The 19,009-nt window shown below is 47.0% G+C and overlaps 1 protein-coding gene across 2 annotated transcripts in view; it reads left to right on the top strand.

The window, feature by feature from the left end:
* Positions 1-14,978, top strand: part of HOMER3 (homer scaffold protein 3) — a 31,271-nt gene extending 16,293 nt beyond the window's left edge. For both annotated transcript variants that reach the window (XM_066635217.1, XM_066635219.1), the window contains 5 exons: positions 1,426-1,547; positions 3,136-3,292; positions 7,151-7,258; positions 10,713-10,793; positions 12,188-14,978. In XM_066635217.1, coding sequence (XP_066491314.1) covers positions 1,426-1,547; positions 3,136-3,292; positions 7,151-7,258; positions 10,713-10,793; positions 12,188-12,376 — 657 coding nt within the window. In that variant the 3' untranslated portion in view covers positions 12,377-14,978. The remainder of the gene's footprint in view (positions 1-1,425; positions 1,548-3,135; positions 3,293-7,150; positions 7,259-10,712; positions 10,794-12,187) is intronic.
* The last annotated feature ends 4,031 nt before the right edge of the window (positions 14,979-19,009 follow it).

The raw sequence follows: 19,009 nt of genomic DNA, 5'->3' as shown, positions 1-19,009 counted from the left end.
GTTGTGCAGAGGGAGTCGAGAAAGCCACAGGCCGCTTCATAAAAGCACTCCTCCCATCACAAATCACCCCAGGGGTCTCAGTGTTGATGCTGGCCCATGTTTGGGCAACCTGAATGGCAAGAGCAGCAGTCTGCCATCTTACCCAGTCATGTCATTAGGGTTCTATTCACGTGAATGTCGTCTATGCCCTGGACTATACTGGACACGATTTCTCAGTGTCCTAGGTCCAGATTCCTGGTCTAGATTCCAATGCCAGCTGCCCAGCTGGCTGATGGGGTAGGGAGAGACTATGGGATGGGGGGCGGAACTGCACACAGATGGCAAAGTTCTCTGTCACCTTCTGTGTGCAGCCTCAGGATAGTTCTGTTAATCTGATCTCCTGAGCAACAAGGATGGATGGATCTGGGGGATGGAGGACTCCATGTTCCTGGGGCTATGCACAGATGGATCAGCAGCATCTGAAGAGGAGGGAGTGCAAACAGTTTGTTGGCCCAGAGGAGGAAGAATGGGGGGGGGGGGGCTTGATAACATGGTAGAAAGTGGTGATGGGGGGGTTGTTATCATCATCATAATGATTCCAAAAGGGATTTTAACTTTCTAAGGACTGTACAGCTGTTATAATGAAATCATTTCAATAGCATGTTGAATGCCTGGTGGAAAAGAGCTCCAGAGGATCAGGGTCAAAACAAACAAAGATGAGCGATTGGAGTGGTGGGGGAGGGGGGAGGGAGAGATTCTAGGTTTGCAGAGCAAATAACAGACCTGGATTTCTGGTGCATACCCTCATTCATCCTGACCTTGAAAAATGTTGGTTGATTTTAACCTTCTTGTTTTATCCACTTTGTGGGTGTTTCTGTAAAGGGGAGGGGGGGGTTGTTTTTCCTTCAAAATTAAAGGCAGGAAGTGGTACTTTGCAGATAAGCACAGAGCAAAGCCCCTTTCCCCCATGGGATTGTTTTGATTGCATCGTGCTGTGAATGGCTTTGGAATCTCTACCAGGTATAAAATCATGTATAAGTTTGGCAATCTCATTTTTTATTTGTTATCCCTGTGTTAAAAAAAAAACTCACACATATATTCCCTGCCTCTTTTACAAAGGAACTCAAAGCAGCTCATGGCTCAAAGAAATTTAAAAACAACAACCAAAAATAAATGCAGGCATTCCCTTTGCTTTGTCCTATCCATGTGGCAGGACAGCCATCGCTTGCCAGGTGGACAAGATGGTGGCCTATAGAAGGCTCCATTTGGAAACTTCCAGTGTTGCACTGGGATTGACATTTTGTGGGTGTTTCTGCAAAGTAGCAGAGGCAAGATTTTTCTTGAGGCAGGAAGTGGCGCTTTGCAAATTGGCCTGGAGCAGAGCTCCCTCTAGCATGTGACCACAAGTTTCTACCCTTGCCTGAACTCTCCTCTCCCACCTCCCAGATCCTCCCCAGTCCCGTCATCAGTTCCAACGGTCCTGGAGATGACAAACTGTTCCGGAGTCAGAGTGCCGACATGGAGATGACCACAGAAAGGGAAAGGATAAAGAAGATGCTTTCAGAAGGGTGAGGACCTGAAGGGGGCAGTAGCTCAAGCCTGTTAGGGCAGAAGTGCTGCTAAATGTGGAGTCCCCAAATCGGTCCACAGTGGAGATTATTGGCTGGGGGATGGCAAAGCAATGCACAATGGAACGACATCAGTGCACCAGCCACTTGTTCACACGTGCCAGACAAGTCCAAAGTTTTTTCCTGAAATAAAATGTCTACACCCACCCATCCAACCCATGTCAGAATAAAAACATGGGAAACAATGAAGAGGGTGACTGAGAGACAGTTGTCTCAGTTTCATTTTTTAACACCTATCATCATTCTTTTTCCTAATCTTTCCAACTGTACACTATGTGCACACTATTTCCTCTGTACCCCCTTTGTTCCTCAGAAACTTAGCTCCACTCTGCATTCCTGAATTTCCATTTAACTAGGAGAATTTCTAAAATTAATGGGCCAATCCTGTTGAATCCCTACCCTGGCAGATCATGTGTTCCGCTGATACATGCTGTCACAAAAGCACCATAAAGTACTTTGTGACAGTGCTGCCAGCAGGCATGCAGCAGGAAGGCTGGAGCCTTCCCACTGGCCGGTACAGGAACACCCACTGGACCAGGTAAGTCCAGCACAAGGGGAGGGTTGGAGAGGGCTGGGAGGGGGTGGGAGGTGATGGGGTGGGATGGGGTGTGCAGATTGGACTTGGGGCGGGATTGGTGGTGTTGGCACATGCTGTATCCTAACCCCATTCCTGGGCCTGATCCACCTGCACAGATCCAACTTGGACTTGCGACAGCAATATTGCTGGCACAGGTCCTAGTTGACCGATTGCAGCTGCTGAGGCTTACCCAGGGCAAGGGAACAAATGTTCCCTTTATCCAAAGAGCCAAAATTCCAGCGACCAAAATTCCCCTGTGGGATACAACGTAGCTCTCGCCAGCGCCACTGCATCACCATGCGTGAATTTAGTTAGGATAGGGCTGTCTGTGTGGAATTGGAGCATGTGCAGTTTGCCATAACTTTCCAATTCTTTCGTCCATGTATGTCTCCCCACCCCCTTTCTTGCCAAAGTACATGTACCCACTTTAGATTGGGAGCACTTTTGGGACGGGACTATCTTCTTATTCCTTTTGCTACATAAACCACTTTGAGAACATTTTTGTTGAAAAGAGATGCATCAATAATAATGTCAATTATTCTAAGCCAGTATCCGTCAACACATCATGTGGCAGCAAACACCATTTATAAATTCTGCATTGTCTGAAGAAGGACTTAAACTGGCTGCCAAGAATCACTTGTGCTGGCTGATGTTATGAAAGATTGTGAAGAGCTTTCTCCACATTCATGACTAAATCATTTCTTTTCATTTCTGTGGCATTTGGTCATGGCCAACCGTAGCTTGATCAGGGCTGGCACCTCTGAGAAAGTGCCAGGTTTGGTGTCATTGTGTCCTTGGTTCATTTAAAACAACGCACTCACAAAAAAGACTTTGGTTCTTTGCCAAGGAAGAAAGCCACTTTGCACATGCTTGGAGGCACTCTGTCAAGGATACCAAGAACTGCAACGTTACTCCTAACCCGATTTTTCTCCTCCCCACTCTCCACCACAGGTCAGTGTGTGAAGTCCAGTGGGAGGCAGAGTTTTTCACTCTGCAAGACAACAATAACAAGCTGGTGGCAGCCCTCCAAGAAGCCAACACCAACGTAGAGCAGTGGAAGAAGCAGCTGGCGGCTTATCAGGAGGAGACGGAGACACTGAGGATACGAGTGAGTGGGGCAGGGCCTTGGTGGAAAGAGAGGCCTGCCTTTGGCTACCTGCGGGCTGTGCTGAAATAGCTGCCTCCACAATCGCATACTTTCACCGAGGACCTAATAGCAGAGGCTGCACAGTAGACCGACCTCCAACAGTCTACACTTGTGTGGTGTCCAGGGTTTGTTTATTCATTCACTTATTTCTTCACATTTTTATACCACTCTTCCTCCAAAGAGCTCAGGGTGGCCTACACAGCTGCTCTCTTCCTTTTGTCCTCACAACAACCCTGTGAGGTAGGTGAGGCTGAGAGAAAGTGACTGGCCCAAGGTCACCCAGGAAGCTTCATGGCTGAGGGGCGATTTGAACCTGGATCTTCCAGGTCTAATGCTACCTCCCAAACCACTACACCACCCTGGCTCTCTGGGTGTGTCTCTGCCAGGCTGTATCTCCACCCAGGACGTGCTACAGGACGTGGCATTCAGCTTTCCAATTATCTCAGCTTTTATTTAAAAATAATAAGTTGTGTAGCCTCCATCTAAGAAATATCTTTCTTAGAACCGACCTGGGTTCATAATGACCTCCACAGGCTAAGCTGTACTTCTGCATCAGGAATGATGTCCTGAGCCCAACCCCTGCTGACTTGGCTAAGGGGCACCTTTTGAAGTGATACATCTCTTCTATTTAGAAGGGGGAACGCTGCGGTCCTTATTCATCCCAGTAGCGCATCTTTTCCAGTCTACTTATGAACACTCTGGGACAGGGGAATCATTTTAACATTTCTGCTTTGTGAATCTTTGTTGTTGTTTGAAAGCATTACATAAATATTAGAATTAGAATTCTGAAATCCCACCTGAAGCAGAGGGTTGGCCACCCCATGCAGAAGCTGACTGGGAATATGCCATGCACAGAGGCAGCAGGTATTCTCCTACAAGGTCAGGCAGTTCTGATTTTCTTCTGCATGAGGAGCTATTGCTCCAGTCAGACCTGATGCAGACACACTGCAGGGTAATCCACCCCCAGCAGAGATTGATTGGGAGAGGACCAGTGACCAGCCCATCATGCAGAGACACTGTGGGCAGCCTCCTCTGTGGGCAGGTAATCACAGAAGTATTGATTGATTGTATTGGTGTATGAATTATTTCCTTGTTCATTGATGGTTTTCTCCGCTTGGTAATGACCAGACACTCTAGCAGGCAGGAGAGAATCTCTCTCTCTCCGTCTCTCTCTCTCAATTCTGTTTCCAGCAATCGCCTTGCATGTTCCATCCGTCTTGCCCTTGGCTCCGCCAGGCAACCACTCAGCATGGCGAAAGATGCTCCCAGGCTGCTAAATTTAGCTCGCGCCCAAGGTCATCAGGTTAGACAGGGGCTGGCTGGGCAGAGAGACAAATGGCCCCTTGTCAGGCTTCAGTAATGAGGCCTCTTCACTGTCGGGCATTCTGGAGACAAAGGAGAAGTCTCTGCTCAATCCCGGCCAATGCATTGCTCCAGGAGAAAGGAGTAAACAGAAATGCTCTTTCTTAAAAAAGCTACTACGGGAGACTCCTCACCCTGGATCAGAGAGCACATGGCATGATTCCTGGGGGCAGGGCGAACTGGCAACACACACACAATATTTTCAAGCCTCCAAGTCTTTATTAGCCACCGTGAAGCATGAGTGACCAATGACAGAAATACAGTTCAAAACCTGTTCGTATGTATGCCTGCATGAGGAGCTATACAGTACACAGTGTATGTTTGTGTGTGTGTGTACATATGCATGTTGATTAGATCAGTTGAAGCTGAAATTATACAGGTGGTTGTATGTGGAGGTTCCTACCTACCAGACTGGAGGATAAGTGTAGCAGTTGTCTGCCTCTGAATATGGAGGTTCCATCTCTAACTAGCTTGGGTGGGAGCCACTAACAGACCTAGCACAAGAAGAGCTCTGCTGCATCAGAACAGATGTCCATCTGGCTTAGCTTCCTGTTTCCAACATTGACCAGCCAGATGTCTCTGGGGTATTCAGAAGCAGAGCGTGAAGGCCTCCCCTGCTGCGTCTCCTCTGCATTTAGTAATCTGAGGTAAACTGCTTCTGAGCTTGGAGGTTCTCTTTTTTAATTATCACAGCAAATAGCCATCTAAACTTGATGTACTTGCCTAATCCACACGTGCAAGTCATCACCTGGGTGTGGTGTATCATGCTTGTGTTACCTTTCTGGATCAAGCAATGGTGCATGTAGTCCAGTATCCTGTTTCGTGCAGGATGCTCTAATGGGAAGCCCATGAGCAGAATAAGAATGTGGTAGTTTTCCTCCAATGCTTTTCTCTGGCATCTGATATTCAGAGGTACACTGCTTCTAATGTGGAATTTTCACTAAGTAATCACTGCTGTTGCTAGAACAGCATGAATTTCCTCAATGAATTTCCCTAATCCTCTTTAAAATCTAACCCAACATCCTGTTTCCAACTACATGCCTGAGTGGGAAGCCCCAAAGCAGGGCACAAATGCAACAATCCTTTATCCCCAGCATCTGGTACTCACAGGTATGGTCCCCCTGTACATAGAGGTCCTATTTCAAGCTGTTGTGACTAACAAGAACATTAAAGGAGCCTTGCTGGCTGAGATGAAAGATCCATCTAGTCCAGTAATAGTTGTTCTGGCTCAGGTAAACTGCTTCTGAATGTGAAGGTTCCATTCCTCATGGTGTGATCCAGTTCTTGCTCCCTTAGACTTCTTCTCTGTATAGTGATAGATGTTACAACCTTTCTTTGAAAAAAAAAAAAAACCAAAACAAAAGCATTTTGATTTTGAATTTAGCTTAAGATGACCTTCTTGCATCCTATTGCCTGCCCCCCCCACAACTGTGTCTTTTCAACATCTTTAAGGGGCTCAACCTTAAAGCCTGCATAGCTTCTCATTCACACACCTCTCACACACATGCGCACACACACACACACACAATTTATTCAGTATTTATATACCGCCTTTCTCATAGACTTATCATGGACTCAAGGCAGTTTATGTAGGCAGGCTTTTACAAGCATTATGTGAGAGAAACTCATAGAATCTTCCATTTCTCCAGATGTTTCCTTTCATGGCACAATTGTTGCCCTGGCAGTGCACCTCTTGTGCTTTCCAAGCTTCCACAGGCAGCTGCGAAACAGATTGGTTCACTGGAAGTCATCCATTTCTTGTCAGTCTTCGTTCTTTCATCTCTAGCAAATCCCTTCTGGTCACCCATCCAAGGCAAGACCTGAGCTGATCCTGCTTAGATTTTTAGGCAAGGTGGCAGCTCTACAACCAAACCACACCTCCTGCCGTATCTGCTTGCACACCCATAGGCCTATCCTGTCTGAAGCTCTTCCCAAGCAACTACAGCGGGCTTGAAGAATGAACTCCTGAAAACAAATCTTTCCTTCCAATCAATGATTGATGTTATCTCCCCGGTTCAGTTCTGTACACAGCGCAGCATATGGAACTGGAGCGTGCCCAGGTAGCTCTCAGGTGATTGGATTTCCAGTGGTATAAGCCTATGGGGCTCTTGCTTCACCTCCTTGGAGGGAAGAGATGGTGCTGGTGCTGTAGCTGAGAAACCCCCCCCCCCCCAATCCTCTTTGCTGGACTCAGTCATGCACCAGCATCAGTCAACCCAGTTTTGCAAGAAAGAGTGAGAAGAAAGAGGAGATGGGATCGTGTACGGTCATAAAGAGTACTGGATGCACTAGAGCAGGGTCAGGTTGATAACTGCTGCTTTTTATATTTAATGATTTTACACCCTTAACTTTCAGTTTCTTGTAAACTGCTGGGAAATATTGTCCATTATAGTCTGTTCTTTGCTCATTCAAAGCAGCGCTGTCCTCTCTGCCATGTCCCACCCTGTTCTCCTACAGGTAGCAGAACTGGAAGCCCAGAGAGGCCATGTTTCCTCAAGCGAGGGCAAGGAAGAGGCTAATCCAGCCTTGGAAGAGTTGGAGCAGCTGGTGAAAGCCAAAGATGAGGTAAGCAACAGGGCCCTAGCAAAGAGACAGTAAAGCATTGTGTATCTGAAAGTTCCCCATTCGGGTTTTGCTTCTGTGATGAACTCCTCTGATGGTTTTCCACAAGCCACTCTCAGCTTCAGCCTCTCAAATTATCTGCACAATGGAGATAATAATTTTGACCCTCCCTTACAGAGTTATTGGCCACCGAGCTGAGCCGCTTACTACTGCTTGCTGTGTTGCGTTGTTGGTCTCGCTGCTAGCTGGCGAGAGTTGGGAGTCCTGTTGTCCCACCAGACATCACCTTAAGTACCACCAGTAGTACAAGTGTCACTAGTTAAGAAACACTTTTCTAGAGGAGGGGTAGCCAAATTTGCTTAACATAAGAGCCATTTATGATAAACTTCAGATGTTTGAGACCTGCAAGACATGAACAAATATTCAGGGATGTGCCAGAGTCACTTCCCTGAGTCTCCATCCCCGCTTGACTTGAGTTGCCTATGAGTCATAGCAGGTGGCCATTGTGACTTGTCCAGAGCTGTTTTTCAAGTCATTTAGACTTGAGTCTGAGTCTTTTCAAGAAACTAGTCACATCGCAGAAGTGACGAGCAAAAAGCAAGCACACACAAAACTGAACTGCAAGCACTCATAAAAGCTAATCTTGACTCAAATCTATTCTTGACACACGTGACTTGAGTTGCCACAGGTTGCAAAAAACACACATTTTGGCAGCTTGAGTCTGAGTCATCCAAGTTGCAGTCCATTCCTGCAAATATTATACAGGCGTGCGCCACTTAACAACGGACCACATATATGATGTTGGTCAAAGCACAGCAGAGAGGATCTTAATGAGGCAGTCAGGTCTTCCATAGCCTGCAGCAGAGCGTCTGTTTACACAACAAAGGAGCTCTTAATGCAAAGAAGATAAAATCTATCTCCAGTAGCCTGTGCAACCAGCTAGTGTCTGGCAGGGAGTGTCTGTTTACGCAACAAAGGCATTAGTTTGGCTGGAATGTTCGCTTAATGACCTAATTGCATAACAACGAGGACTGGAGAACATATCCCTGTGGTTGTGGCGCACACCTGTACACACATTTTTATTGTTACATGCACATTTTATTACAAAAATTTTATATAAATATTAAGAAATACATATGTGTAATACCTGAATAAATAGTATGTTGTTTTAAAATTGTTTTGTATTGGTTTCAAAAATTGCAAAGTAAAATGGTAAAAACAGCTATTCTTAATGGTATTTATTTGTCTTAATAAATGTCTGGTCAAAACATGAAGGAAATTTTATGTACCTTTCACATTGTGATGCAAAAAGGAGTTCAGCCAACAAATTTCAGCAAACCACACATTATATGCTCTAGTGCAGGGGTGCCCAAACCCCGGCCCTGGGGCCACTTGCGGCCCTCGAGGCCTCTCAATGCGGCCCTTAGGGAGCCCCCAGTCTCCAATGAGCCTCTGGCCCTCTGGAGATTTGTTGGAGCCCACACTGGCCTGACACAGCTTGAGGGTGACTGTTTGACCTCTCGCATGAGCTGTGGGATGAGGGCTCCCTCCACTGCTTGCTGTTTCACTCTGTGATGCAGTAGCAGCAGCAAAGGAAAGGCCAGCCTTGCTTTGTGCAAGGCCTTTTATAGGCCTTGAGCTATTGCAAGACCTTCATTTGTTCATATAAGTTCATCTTTAATATATTCATTTATGTAAACTTATGTAAATTTATTCAAATTTTAAATGTAAATTAATTCTCTTTTCCCTCGGGCCCCCGACACAGTGTCAGAGAGACAATGTGGCCCTCCTGCCAAAAACTTTGGACATCCCTGCTCTAGAGATACTCAGAAGCGAAGTGGGGCCTGGGGTAGACTTGGTCTTTCCCAGAAGCCATCCATCCCAGTGAGGTACCAGAAGATGTAGCCTGTGCAAAATACTGTTCCCACTTCCCAGATTGCAATATCAATGTGGTTGTTTGCAGGTCTTGAGTTTACTACAGCAACATATCAAAGAACCAAAGGGATGAGACTGGGAACCTTCTCGCCAGACTGTATCCCAAAACTGCCTGCTCTCACACCTTAGTCTTCAGATTTGCTATCATGTCTTACCCCCCCAGTCTTTTTCCTGCCACCTCACCCCTTCACCCATCAGCAGCTGCCACAGAGCCTCCCCTCCTTGCACACAGGCACCAATTAAATTAACAATTTAAAACAGAGGTTTAATTACAAGGCAGGAGCTTTCTCATCTGCATCTCCTTTCCAAGAATGCTTGACAAGCCAAAATTCGAGACTGGGTGTTCTTTGCTGCCTAACTTTCCCTCCCTCCCTCCCTCAAAAGTTAATTGTAATGTTGATTTGCATTCATCTGAATCTTTACAATGTTCTCAAAGCATTTTTAGGCACATTCTCTGTTATCCTTACAACAGCAACTCTTGTAATGTAGGATATTATCATTATTATTATCTCCATATTGAAGATGCAGGTGGCTTCTTCTTCCAAGTTTATGGCAGAGGTAAAACTTGAACTCTGTACTTCCTGATTTGTTGCTTAGTCTCTGAAATAGTACTTGACATTTAGATCCCAGTGAAATGTGTCCAAAGCGCTTTGTGTGCATTATTTCAGTAATTGTTATGACAACTTTATAAGGTAGCTTAATCTTATACCTATTTTACAGATGAAGAAGATTGAGGATGAGCAGGAGTTTGTGCTTAATATCCAATTAAGCTCCTAGTTTATCTCTCAGCCACTGTCCAGTTTGAGCTGTGACTAACAGCCTGTTGGTTGTTTATGCTGGTGGAATGTGCATTCCAGTGGCATAAACAGCTTTGTTGCTGTTGCAAAGGTGACATTGTCAGTGAGCATAGCCTGGCCACCACCGCAAGTGGCAAGTGGCTTCACGAAGACAGACGCTGGATGCCACTGGAGCAGGCAGGGCAGTTCAGGCATCAGGAGGAGGTGGGGAGGGCTGGAAATGAGCAGGAGTGGGAGGAGGAGATGGAGTAGATCAGGCCCTGGAAGGGTGTGGGTCTGGCGGCAGTGGCACCCACCAAATCCTCATCCCTTTCCCAGGCCTGATCTGCCTTCATGGGTCAATGTGGGCAAGCTACTTGGGCCAGCTATAGAGCAGGCCCAAGTTGACTCATGGCAGCTGCTGGGGCTTATCCAGGGGCAAGGAAACAAATGTTACTTTGCACCAAGGAGGCCTCAACATGCCAAAACACCCCCTTGGGATATTAAGGAAGCCGCATTGGCACCGCTGCACAGGGAGTTAGTTAGGATTGGGCTGCAAAAAACCTAATTGACAAGGTAGGAGACGAAGGTCAGGAAAAAAAATTAATCTCGGAAATGCGAACAAAAATCTTTTGAAAGACAGAGCTGAGGTTCTATTGGCTCTTGGCCTTGGAACAAAATGAAAGGTAGTTTGGAGCGTCTGCTCAATTGCTGGGTCGTGTGTCGGTGTTTCCCTCCTGCTGCAGGAGCTTCAGCAATTGAAGAACCAGAAAGGGAGACCCTGGGAAACGGATGCGGAGAGTGAGGAGACCCTTCAGAAGATGCAGGTAATGGAGGCTGTGGAGGAGAGGAAAGGTTTGGGGGACAGCTAGAGACCAAGTGAAGTGCAATTGAATCAGAAGAACCAAGAGTTCCTGTTTCCTGTCATGGCCATCATCTTGCCTCCCTTGATGCCCAAGAAGGAACTGCCCATCCTCGGACAGGGCCATCGTTCAGTGGCGAAGTTTGTGCTTTGCCTGCAAAGGATCCCAGATTCAAACCCCAGCAGCACCTCTAGGTAGGACTGGGAAAGACCCCTCTCTGAAATCCTGGAGTGCTGCTTCCAGGCAGTGTCAACGAAATCGAGCAAGATGGACCAATGACTTGCCTTTGTAGAAGGCAGGTTCCTGTGTTCCTCCTCACCCCCACCCTACAGCCTGCCTAGTGACCTTGCAAGACTGCTCCAAGGTGAGATGGCCTGTCCAGTTAAAAACACCAAATGGTCCATTATGTAGTTGATTGTTCTTTCTTTACCATTGAATCACCTCGGTTGGTCTCCTAATCCTGTGAAGAATTATTCTTTGCCTCCCCACCAAGGCATCTAGACTTGTTTGTGATCTCTAATGCTGAAGGTAAGTCTAGAAAGCTGCTTTATGCTGACCCAAGCCATTGGTCCATCTAGGCCATTGCTGTTCTCACCAGCAGCAGCTGTCTAGACTCTTTCCCTTTTAACTGGAGATGCCGGGGTCGTCTTCTGCATGCAAAGCGTGTGCTGCACAATTGAGCTAGCTCTCTCACTGCTTGTGATCCTTTTTCCTGGGGCTGCCAGGCACTGAACCTGAGGCTTTCTGCAGGCAAAGCTATGGGCCCACCCCATATGTATGTGCCTGTTTGGGGAAAAATTGCCATCTCAACCAGCCTCAATTCACACCCTAAACCGGTGGTTTTCGATGTTTTTTGCCTCTCACGGCACACTGACCTCTATGGTGATTGCCTCTTGTGATGTCACTTCCAGCTTCTGGGAGACTCTTCTGGGTTCTGCGGCTCTGTTTCTATGGCAATTGCCTGTAGTAACTAATTGTCTGTCCCTCATTCTCCATCAGCAGAGCTGGCAGAGGATGGACAATTTGTTACTACAGACAGTTGCCCTAGAAACAAAGCTGCAGCACCCAGAAGAGTTTTTCAGCAACTTTCAACTGCTGTGTTCCAAACTCCCACGGCACACCAAACTCCCACAGACCTTTTGCAGCACACCAATGTGCCGCTGCAAACCAGTTGAAAATCACTGTCCTAAACCAAAGCATTCTATGTGCTGTGAGATGTGGGTGCAGCATTGGTTTAAAGAGCCCAGTCCCTACTATATGGAGTCTTTGCCTTGGGTTGTGCCTGTCCACCAGGTTTCTGTGCAGCCTTGGCCCACTTTTGGAACTCTCCTGACTACTCCCTCATTTTGTCTTCCCAGGAACTGGAGAGACGGAACACCGAATTGGAGAGGCGCCTGCGTCTGGCTGAGCAGACACTGTCGGAGACACTTTCCGAGAGGGAGAAGATGTTCCATGAGGTGACCAAGGTGGCAGAAATCATGGACATGAAGATCTTTGAGCTGAGTGAGCTCCGGCAGGACTTGGCCAAGCTGGTGGAGAGCAACTGAACCCAGCAGAGACTGAGGAGACGGTGGAATGGGGCTCACGTCCCTCCTCATACATCAGCCTGGTGGAAGGTAGACAAGTGATATCTGTGTGAGGTGGCTGGCTGGTGGTCTCACCCCTTTGTCCTCTGTGAACAGACCTCGAAGGGGCAACAATAGAGGATCAGTCAGGACCCCTCCTTCCAACCGGTTTCCTTCCAGATGCTTCCATTTCTACAAACAATGTTTTCTAACCCAAGGCAGTACCATGGGGTTTTTTTCCACTCTGATAGTTTTTGATAGAGAACTCTTCCCCTCACCCATCCTTACCGGAACCAGCGGCTGAGTCAAAATTCCTCCGTCTTTCCTGTAACCCTCTCACTGTGTCTTTGTAATGAGATTGCTTTTTATAGATTACCGGAGACTTCCAAACAGAAGTCAGACACCCAGGGGGAACCTTGATTCGCTTTCAGGAAGAAAATGGGGCTCACTGTTGGTTTCCCCCCGCCTTCATTGTATGTTTTTCAAAGCAAGCAATGACTTTCTCTTAGTGGGTTAGGCAAATGTGTGACTGTGGTATTCAGCTCTAAAGAGCAGGCAGGGCAAGGGGGGAGAGGATGGGGGAGGAGGGTGTTAATGTCAGGGGAAAAGGATATCTCCAGGGGGGTGGGGAGGGAGAAAGCTGAACCAGCTGCCAATTTGACAGCTTGCCAAGTTGCAGTTAATTGACACTAAATGGAGAAATTTTACCCTCTCCTGGTTTTATGAGGAAATGCCACTTGCTCACAAGGGTAAGAAACAGTCTTAGAAGGGAGTGGGGAGCTGGTGGGAGAGCACGTTCCAGAATGCTTTGTTCTGGCTTGATCCCTCACCCTCCCAGAAAACTTCCGTAGGAGTAGTCGCATTAGTCTATTGCAGCAAAAATGACAAAGTATCTTGTAACACCTTAAAGATGACTAACCCATTTATTTCAGCATAAGCTGTATCTGATGAAGTGGACTGTGATCCACAAAAGCTTATGTAGAAATCAATAGGTCTTTAAGGTGTTCCAAGAGCCTCCTAGAAAAGAGACCCTGGTCACTTCCATATTAGGATGATTTGCATCTGGTTGTTCACTGTGGGGAAAAAGGATGCTGATCTAGAAGGTCCTTTCGCCTGATCCAGCAAGGCTGTTCTTACTTCATTTTCTACAATTAGCTGGAAGGGTCATTGAAATGGTGCTTTTGCAGGGCACATTGCTGTAGTGCTCCTTCACTCAAAAGGACAAAAACGGGGGGGGGGGAGGGAATCAATGGAAACCAGCAACTAAAGCTACTTTGTTGTGCGGAGCATAAGCTAACTAAAGGGCAACTCAACACTAATCATCTGTGCTGAACAGAAAGCAATAAAACAAACTAGACCTGCAAAGAGAAAGCTTTAGATTAAAGGTACAATAGTCCCTGAAAAGCCTCAACAGTGCTTTGATGTTGCAGTCTTTTTTATTGCTTAATGAATGGTCACAAATTGGGTCTATGGAAAAAGAAAAAAAAAACCACAGGAGGGACAGCACAGAAAACACCAAGCTACACCAGTTTGAAACAGTGTCATTGATTGGATGCTCCATGAAAAGGGGTGTGAATGAAGGAAAGCAGTTCTATAAAGGCTAGTGTGGAAGCCACTCTGTTGATCTTGCTTTGATGCTGACAAATGGTGCAAGAGCACCTTGAGAGCCTTCTTTGTCTTACATGTGACAGTGAGGGCCAAGCTGGAATAGGGCATTTTGCCTTCCCTATGCCTATCTCCTTCCTTCAGTTCTTGGGCCCCCTGGTCATCCAAAACAAAATCACATGGTGGTTGAACCCATCCTACTGCCAATATCCAAAAATGAAAGGCTGGATTAGCTGGTGACAGATCTCTGTGTGAATGTAGAATCTGGTATCCAGTGCACACTTCGACATCTTGAAGTTTTAATCTCAATTTTCATTTTCTTTAAACCCAAGTTTCTAGACCTTATGACTATGGACAAGTTTAAAACCCAAAGAAAAACCCTGCTACACTAGACCAAGCTGGGTCCATCTAGTCTGGCATCCTTTTCCCCAGAGTGGCCAAACAGCTGCTTTCAAGATGCTAACAGGCAGGGTATGATGTCATGGCCCTGTTGTTCGCCCTAGCTTCAATAATGAGTTATGCTGCCCCTAATAATGTGACTCATCATTCCTAATGTATATTGACAAGTATCTTTTCTGATGAATCATCTCTAATTCTTTTGTTGTTGTTTTTTTAATCATCTGAACTAGCGATCATCATTACTCTAGGATGAGGTGCAAAATCCAAGAGGTTTTTGCACTGCGTGAAGAAGGAAGTGTGAACATTTGTGGGTAACACCTAAAGAAATCTCCAAAGCCAGGGGCAGGGCTCTGCAGGGCATTATGTAGACCAGGGTCTGGGGCTACTGTGCCCCTTGTGTTCCTTCCCCATTATCTGCAAAAGTAGATTGCACAGTGGATAACACTGGTGCAGAATTCAGAATGTTATATTTACTGCAGAATGTATTCAGTTGAACCTGTGGATTGTGGAGTGTATCAAAAGGTCCTAGTGAATGTTGGGGTGTGGGGTTTAATAAGACAAAACAATGGCAGAACCAAAATCTCAGGTTTTCTTCTTTTTTTTTCTTTCAATCCAAAATGTGTATTCAGAAGGAGGGCTTCGTGGCGTCTTTATTAGAGCTCCTAGACCTGTTTAGAGATGACCTCTCAAACACATGCACTCACATCTTAGCCCAAAGTGGGTGGCTGACCCCTGGTGGCACCAATTTTATGGCTCACCTTTAGATTGTTGGTACATCCAATCTGCAGATCTATCCAGGCGCTTGTACAATTTCCTTTTATGCTGGTGCGACCCAAATTGACAGCCATGATTGCAGAATGTGTGAACAGCACACAGTGGAGAAAAACATAGAGGAGGGTCTCTCACTCCTACTTCTCTGAACCTGAAGGAGTCCCATCACCTGTCTCCATCCCCCCACCCCCCATGCTTGAGAGAAAAGGGATAATTGAACACAAAGAGGGGAAATTTCTCACACTATATTGTGGTCAGTCCCAAGGCCATGATGACCCTGCAGGTACTTCCAGTCCAGTCTTGGCCTAGAACAGCCAGCCTGTCTCCAGCAAAGGGTGCATATGCTCTTCTTCCTCTCAAAATCCATTGCACTGAGTCTCAATGGGGCAAAGGTGGAGGTGTGGGGCTTGTTGGCATTGTTCCTGTTTCTTGCCAGACCCTGCTGACTGCAGCAAGAAGGGTGGGGCAGGAGGCTGAGTGGCAGGATCTGCTGAGAGAGAGAGAGAGAGAGAGTTGTTCAATTATTGATGGCAAAATCCAGCAGCCGAACCAGCAGGCAAGAAAATAACTGCAGGAGATCAACAGATCAGAGTGGCCCTGAGAGGTGCCGGCCCTGCATTCTTATCTGTCTTGGAGACTGGAGGGACGTTGTCTTAGAGGGTGGGAGGGTGTGATATCTTAGGAATGTGCCTTTCCAGGGTAGCAGAAATGTATTGTAGGCAAGTTGTTCACAGATTGTCAAAGGGGTGAGCAAATGCAGTCTGCCCAATTGACGATGGCAGTCAGTTTGAGAGAAGGCACATGGACGGATCACTGCTTGGCCTGACGGGCCCTGGATAGGAGCACAACCTGTCAGAGGAATCTCTAAAGCCCCCACCCTCATGCTGATAAGGAAGTAGGCAAAATGGGACCCTCCCACATGGAAGATGAAGGTTTCTGGGCACTTGCAGAACTCCAGGCATTCAGAGGGGGTTAAACAAAAGTCAAAGCAGCCCCCCAAACCCCAAAATGTTTGCTTCCAGAGTAGTCTTAAGGGTTAGAGAGAAAGTAGATCCCTAGAGAGGAATAACTTTCTACTGGGTGGGAAAGCCAGTAGTGGGAAAGCAATCCTAACTAGTGCTAGCACTGGTGGAATGTCCATTCTGCTATCGCTGGCTGCTGCAGGCGGCCACAAAGCAGCCATAAAGTATTTGGCAGCAGCACTAGCAGCTGGCCTGCCAGCAAGAAAGCTGGAGCCTTCCCGCACGTGCCAGTGGATGTTGGGAGGCTCACCAGAGCAGGTAAGCCCAGTGCAGGAAGTGGAAAGATGGGGAGGGATAGAAAGGGGAGTGAATCACCCTTTCACAGGGAGCAGGGTGAACGAATCAAGTCCGAGTGGGAGGGGGCAGATTTGGTGATGGTGGTGGCCTGATCTGCCTGCCCGGTGCAATGCAGACTTGTGCCAGCGATATTGCTGGCACAGGTCTGAGCTACCCCATAGTGGCTGCTGAGGCTTCTCATGGGCGAGCGGACAAATGTCCTGCAGCCACCAAATATCCCCTGTGGCATGCAGAAGAAGCCTTGCTGGCACTGCTGCATTGCCACGTGGGGACTTAGGTAGGACAGGGCTCTCCGTGTCAACTTTTCAGGAGGAAAATTTGAACTGCACTTTATGGCTGATGTTATGAAAAATAGGAAAGGGGAACAGTTTGGAGACAGACCAATGGGAGAGACATGGGATGAAGCCATGAAACAGAGAGAGAGACAGAGAAATGGCATGGCTGTTCAATACTGGAGACTCCAACCCAATGGTGTGATTGGAGGATATAGAGTCAGATTGGACCTTGGAGGTCATCTAGTCCAAACCCCTGCGTAGGGCAGGCAATTGCCATAGTAACCCTGACTGGGGGAAGAATACCAGGCAAATCTCTAACAAAAACCCTTGACTTCCGACGGGCGGACTTCCCTCAAATGAGGAGGCTGGTTAGAAGGAGGTTGAAAGGGAGGGTAAAAAGAGTCCAATCTCTCCAGAGTGCATGGAGGCTGCTTAAAACAACAGTAATAGAGGCCCAGCAGAGGTGTATACCGCAAAGAAAGAAGGGTTCCACTAAATCCAGGAGGGTGCCCGCATGGCTAACCAGCCAAGTTAGAGAGGCTGTGAAGGGCAAGGAAGCTTCCTTCCGTAAATGGAAGTCTTGCCCTAATGAGGAGAATAAAAAGGAACATAAACTGTGGCAAAAGAAATGTAAGAAGGTGATATGGGAGGCCAAGCGAGACTATGAGGAACGCATGGCCAGCAACATTAAGGGGAATAATAAAAGCTTCTTCAAATATGTTAGAAGCAGGAAACCCGCCAGAGAAGCGGTTGGCCCTCTGGATGGTGAGGGAGGGAAAGGGGAGATAAAAGGAGACTTAGAGATGGCAGAGAAATTAAATGAGTTCTTTGCATCTGTCTTCACGGCAGAAGACCTCGGGCAGATACCGCTGCCCGAACGGCCCCTCCTAACCAAGGAGTTAAGTCAGATAGAGGTTAAAAGAGAAGATGTTTCAGACCTCATTGATAAATTAAAGATCAATAAGTCACCGGGCCCTGATGGCATCCACCCAAGGGTTATTAAGGAATTGAAGAATGAAGTTGCAGATCTCTTGACTAAGGTATGCAACTTGTCCCTCAAAACGGCCACGGTGCCAGAAGATTGGAGGATAGCAAATGTCACGCCTATTTTTAAAAAGGGAAAGAGGGGGGACCCAGGAAACTATAGGCCGGTCAGCCTAACATCCATACCAGGTAAGATGGTGGAATGCCTCATCAAAGATAGGATCTCAAAACACATAGACGAACAGGCCTTGCTGAGGGAGAGTCAGCATGGCTTCTGTAAGGGTAAGTCTTGCCTCACAAACCTTATAGAATTCTTTGAAAAGGTCAACAGGCATGTGGATGTGGGAGAACCCGTGGACATTATATATCTGGACTTTCAGAAGGCGTTTGACACGGTCCCTCACCAAAGGCTACTGAAAAAACTCCACAGTCAGGGAATTAGAGGACAGGTCCTCTCGTGGATTGAGAACTGGTTGGAGGCCAGGAAGCAGAGAGTGGGTGTCAATGGGCAATTTTCACAATGGAGAGAGGTGAAAAGCGGTGTGCCCCAAGGATCTGTCATGGGACCGGTGCTTTTCAACCTCTTCATAAATGACCTGGAGACAGGGTTGAGCAGTGAAGTGGCTAAGTTTGCAGACGACACCAAACTTTTCCGAGTGGTAAAGACCAGAAGTGATTGTGAGGTGCTCCAGAAGGATCTCTCCAGACTGGCAGAATGGGCAGCAAAATGGCAGATGCGCTTCAATGTCAGTAAGTGTAAAGTCATGCACATTGGGGCAAAAAATCAAAACTTTAGATATAGGCTGATGGGTTCTGAGCTGTCTGTGACAGATCAGGAGAGAGATCTTGGGGTGGTGGTGGACAAGTCGATGAAAGTGTCGACCCAATGTGCGGCGGCAGTGAAGAAGGCCAATTCTATGCTTGGGATCATTAGGAAGGGTATTGAGAACAAAACAGCTAGTATTATAATGCCGTTGTACAAATCGATGGTAAGGCCACACCTGGAGTATTGTGTCCAGTTCTGGTCGCAGCATCTCAAAAAAGACATAGTGGAAATGGAAAAGGTGCAAAAGAGAGCGACTAAGATGATTCCTGGGCTGGGGCACCTTCCTTATGAGGAAAGGCTACGGCGTTTGGGCCTCTTCAGCCTAGAAAAGAGACGCTTGAGGGGGGACATGATTGAGACGTACAAAATTATGCAGGGGATAGACAGAGTGGATAGGGAGATGCTCTTTACACTCTCACATAATACCAGAACCAGG

This window comes from Tiliqua scincoides, chromosome 8 (genome assembly GCF_035046505.1).
Source record: "Tiliqua scincoides isolate rTilSci1 chromosome 8, rTilSci1.hap2, whole genome shotgun sequence".
NCBI lineage: Eukaryota > Metazoa > Chordata > Lepidosauria > Squamata > Scincidae > Tiliqua > Tiliqua scincoides.
This window is presented reverse-complemented; position numbering and strand designations above follow the sequence as displayed.